Source organism: Electrophorus electricus, chromosome 7 (genome assembly GCF_041902795.1).
Source record: "Electrophorus electricus isolate QZ-2024a chromosome 7, ASM4190279v1, whole genome shotgun sequence".
NCBI classification, from domain to species: domain Eukaryota; kingdom Metazoa; phylum Chordata; class Actinopteri; order Gymnotiformes; family Gymnotidae; genus Electrophorus; species Electrophorus electricus.
Window position 1 is genome coordinate 22,126,550 of NC_137503.1, and position 5,348 is coordinate 22,131,897.

The 5,348-nt window shown below is 37.4% G+C and overlaps 1 protein-coding gene across 1 annotated transcript; it reads right to left on the reverse strand.

Moving 5' to 3' along the window:
- Positions 1-209: 209 nt before the first annotated feature.
- Positions 210-4,047, reverse strand: pax1b (paired box 1b). The gene is made up of 5 exons (XM_027000822.3): positions 3,855-4,047; positions 2,891-3,514; positions 1,754-1,887; positions 1,293-1,491; positions 210-809 (listed from the first exon to the last, which is right to left on the reverse strand). The coding sequence occupies exons 1-5, from the start codon at positions 3,856-3,858 to the stop codon at positions 715-717; spliced, it is 1,056 nt and encodes a 351-aa protein (XP_026856623.1). The 5' UTR covers positions 3,859-4,047; the 3' UTR covers positions 210-714.
- Between the last annotated feature and the right edge of the window lie 1,301 nt (positions 4,048-5,348).

Sequence of the window (5,348 nt, forward strand, 5' to 3'; positions counted from 1 at the left end):
GTTGGCTCCTTCAATAAGGAATCAAATACCTGCCGTACTACGTTAGGTAAGGTTTCTGGTTTTAAGTTTTAAGTTTTAAGTTGACATGAAAGTTTATGACTTTTCATAAAGTTTCATATCATAATATCATTCTAAACATAGCTTGATATTGATTTCGACAATTAAGCACCAGAACAAATAATACACAATACTCAAGAGGGCAGTTATTTTAAACATGCTTTTATTAGGCAAATTGATTTATAAAAAAATATAGAACGGCGACTTTGTTGCCACAATACGAACGTTGCCCTTTTATTAATTAAGCTCATTCTTAGGCCAGCATTTTTATGAACAGGCGTATATTAGTTGTAATTTTCCACATGAAGATTATAGGTCCATATGCAGAAAACAAGTCTCCAATGGTCTTCATTCAACTCAATTGCTATATCACTAATTTGTTTTAACAATATTGTTTTAATCATTAATAAAATGTTATTACAGAATCTATAGAAACCGCAAATATTGCAGAAATTCCATGTGGTAATGCCCACACGTCAAGCTATTAAAATTAAGTTACTCACCAATTTGCGCATCTAACGCTTCTTAGCCGTAACATTCTGAATTCAGTTAATAACTTACTGTTTATATACTGAAAAATAAACTGCCCTTCCAACTGGCTATGGGTTTGTTCTAACCAATGTTGCTTCTCTTTGGGGTAGGCTTAGATCTCCGTGGTTATGACGCTGTGGTAGGTAACGACAACGCGTGAACACTGCTCAGCGCCTCGTGCTGGTGCTTGCTCAGAGGACTAGGAGGCTTTCTGTCTCCGACTGAAAATCAAACAAGAAGGGTTTATGGAACAAATAAGTAGTAATTCATCTCTTTAACTAAACACTAAGCAATCCGAACATTTCGATCACTGCCAAGTTGAACGAACAAAAGTCTATGAATATTTTTACAGAGGCTGACAAGGTGGTTGGGTGTAGTAGTAGCCAATCATAGATTACTGGAACTCGCGTCAGTGCTTGCAAAATAATCAGCTGACTACCACGGAATTTAAAAAGCGTATGCTACGCGTAGCTACTCAGTTCTCTCGGGCTCTCTTAATGACTTGTAAATATAATATATAGTTGTTACAGCCCTATATGCACTTAAAATGTCTGGATTTTTTTTTTTTGCCAACTTAACACTTCATAATACCAACTTACTTTTTATTCACATAAATATCCAAGGTATCTCCAAGGTGCATCTGATATTAAACACATCTAACAGAACATGCGCGTAAAGCAGAAATTCGTTGGAAAATAGCTTACCGTCTGGTGGACGTTTGAATGTCATCGCGGTATGAATATTAGAGCTGTGCGTCATGGCGCCATTGTTTGGATGAGCCAGACTCGCGCCTTGAGACTGCCAGTGATGACCGTAGTTACCGGGCGGGCCTCCGTACACCCCGTATTGGTTAGTGGCAGAGTAGGCGCAGGCGGGAACATATCCGGAAAGGTTTGATGAAGACTGTCAGATATTTAAACTGTTATCTTATTTGATTAAAAAATATATTGTATTATATACAATAAACCAATACATTTCTAAACCTTTTGTAAACAGAAACAAATAATAACAGTCCAAAAGGTAGGCTTTACATTTAAATGCAGCTATTTTAATCATTCATCCAAGTAAATACATTTAAAAATGGCTGTAGTTCAGAATAACAAATAAAGAAATTAGGTACATTGTAATGTACACTATAGTAAGCAATATGCTAAGTCGAGCTTACCTGGTTATATTTAATATCAGCTTCCATATGTGATTTATCAATGCCATTGACTGCATGGGCGGAAGGAAACGACGCTCTATTAACGCTTGCCCAATCCTCCATTTTTTGCTGATAGCCATCTGGACCAGCAATCGCTATAAAGAGTTTGCAAGCACGCATTAACTCCGAAAACTCCAAATCATTATGTGCAAAATGTTGTAGATATTATATTTATTTATATCTACGGCAGTTTGTTGTATTTACAACATACATACATACACACACACACACACACACACACACACACACACACACACACACACACACACACACACACATATAGATAGATAGATAGATAGATAGATAGATAGATAGATAGATAGATAGATAGATAGATAGATAGATAGATAGATAGATAGATAGATAGATACACACACACACATATATATATATATATATATATATATATATATATATATATATATATATATATATATATATATATATATATATATATATATACACATATATATATATACACATACATACGTGTGTGTGTGTGTGTGTGTGTGTGTGTGTGTGTGTGTGTGTGTGTGTGTGTGTGTGTAACTAAACAACGAATAGCATAGCTCATAAAATGGAACGACAAATAGAAAATCGGAAAATCGGAAATCGAAAAAGTTTTCCAAAGTCGTTTCGCAAAGATCGTCATAACATGATTGTTTTTGTACATTATTTAAAATGATTTGAATTATTCAAACAACAACACTTCGGGGAAACATGCGTTTGACGGGTAATAAATAAAATGTAATAAAAGTTACATTAAAATCAGTATAGTGCGTTCCGCTCTTGAATCAATTGATCAATGCAATTTAATGTATCATAAGCGCACACAACAAGGTCACCTGAACATTGTTCTTCTGATATTATACCAGTCAAGCATCAACTCGCTCGTTCTCTAATCAAATCTTAATATTGTATGTCACTATTTATCGTTTGTATTGATTATTTTGATAAATAAAATTATATTCTGTAACCCATCTATACAGCCGACTTACAGAAAATATTCAACAACCTATAGAGCAAAACAAAAATGACTCCAGAACAAATTATACACTATATAATACTACAGAAATTATACGCAAAATGTGAAATTACCTGAGGGATCCATGAAAGCCCGTATTCCTAGAATGTTGCTAACAGTGTGCACCGAGGGCCAGGCCCTGGAGAGGCTGACATGGCCGGCTGTTACAGACACGCCAGGAGGGTTTCCAAGTTTAGCGCCGGTTGGTGAGATGGCGTTGGGATATGAATAAGGATATACAGGATTGTAGGGAAGTTGCGGGGGAGAAGGCTTGCTGCCCTCATACTGACTTGGCTGTGAAAGATTTCCAATTTTATTTCTTAAAATACGACTGATAGAGCTCACTGATGGCACGTTGTATTTGTCGCAAACGCCATCAGCTAAAAGTCTGTCTCGTATTTCCCACGCAAATATTCCAGGATCTGCTTGCTTGTAATCCCTTATGCTTTTTACCACATTCGGCGTCGTGACCCTAGGTTTACTTCCACCGATGGCACCGGGTAAGATGGAGCCCGTCTCGTTGTATCTTGCTAAAATCTTGCTTACGCAGCCATGAGACACACGAAGTTGCCTACTTATGTCACAGGGTCTTATTCCGAGTTGTGCCAGTTCAACGATTCGTATTCTAATCGCATTGGGAAGAGGCCTTCCGTTGACAAATACGCCGCCAAGCTGATTCACCTCGCCGTACGTCTGCTCTGTAATATTGAAATACTGCGCATTAGTGACCATATTGAAATATGTAATAGGCCCACACTGAAAGCACTTGAAAGCTATTACTTTACATCATTTCGACGTTTAGGAAAGACTGAAATGTAATATTCCAATTAACAATATAATATGCAGGAATGTCAATGTCCAAATTTAGCTATACAGAGCTAAAAAGCATAACACAACTAAAATGATTGTAACTCATCAGTACTGAGAAGTAAACGGGATTATTCCCTTGCTTTAAACGCATCGCCACTTCTAACGTATATTTATTGCATGCATTTCACATTTCTTTCTAAAATTTTAGCGAAATATTAAGACTCTTACCCATTTGTCTTTATGGTGACCACCCTTTAATAGTTACTCTCGAAAGGAGTCGGTAGCCTTCTTCCCCTTTCTGCGCATTGGAAAAGTGTTTTTCCTCGCGTCTCCCGTTTGTGGCTATCCTCTACTTCTTTAACGAGTCGCCGTTTAGAACACAGACTGCAATGATCTTTCCCTTTCGACAGTGTTCACCCCTCAGGCTAGAGTGTGCGAATAATTTGAGGCGTCAGTCTCCCTGGCTAAGTTTCCAACTCCTCCCTGTTTCCACCAGACTCCGCCACCACGCATGCTGCTCTGCGCGATTTTCCGAACGTAAAGACCTTAAGGACATTTTAATATTCAGTCTATAAGATATTTCAACAATAAATATTAAATAGATACATAAAAATACAGTTCATCACTTACAAAATATGACACTAGCCAACTGAGTGATGTCCAGAGGTTATTTTCTGGTGTAATAATTTTAACTATCTGCAAAGTGAAGCCTATATTTGTCCACACGATTTATCATAAAAATGGATCAAAGATGTTCACATTTATCTTTAATATATTTCAATATTTATCGACACAATATTTATTTTCTATTCATTCTGTTCTTGTATAATATGGAGGCTTTAATAAACTCGGCAAAAAAACCCTCAATTCCAGCTGTCCAAAGCATAACGTCACAGATTGACTTAGACGTCACATAGACGTTTTAGTGTTAAGACTACGTTTTTGTTTTTTTTGATGCCGACTCTAATACATTAGCCAACTACTTGGAATCTTGTCAGTATAATTCGTTATAATGCATTATTGTGTGTTGGCCATCGGGCATCTAAAAGCCCAGCTACACTTTACCATAGAGTATTTCTATAGTGCGCCTGCGCGGTGTACGTGAACGTGGCCCATTGCGCCTGTCGGCCAGCTGTCAAAAATAAGGAACGTAGACTTTTTGCTTAAACTCTAACTCACTGTGTTAGAAACTGTCGTAAAACATTCTTGTGAAACATTCGTTTTCTGAAAGTTTTTAGGATGCCAAAATAATTATAATTGCTCTAACAGAACATTCTATTCTGTCTAGTCGGTCACTTGCAGGGTAAGGGATAAAGGGCCACCGTCTGGTTGGTTGTGAAACTACAGTGAATCCACTCAGACTGAGAAGATTAAACGTGCTACTAATGCACTAAAGATAATTTTTTAAATATAAATGTTTATGGGAAATTTTAGTGACCGTGTTTTAATGACCCGCACCTCTGACAGACCTAATAAAGGCAGCATTTGACACACAGTTCTAATACCTCAGTTGAGATGGGCTACATGTTTCTCATGGCTAATTTTTTGCATTACTCTTGTTTGATCTGTCATCCTTTGTCACTTGCTTCGTACGTGGTATTTTATTCCTTCTTAACCTGCTCTGCAAAATGTTATGTATGTGTGTGCGTGCGTGCGTGCGTGCGTGCGTGCGTGCGTGTGTGTGTGTGTGTGTGTGTGTGTGTGTGTATGCGGGGCATGTTT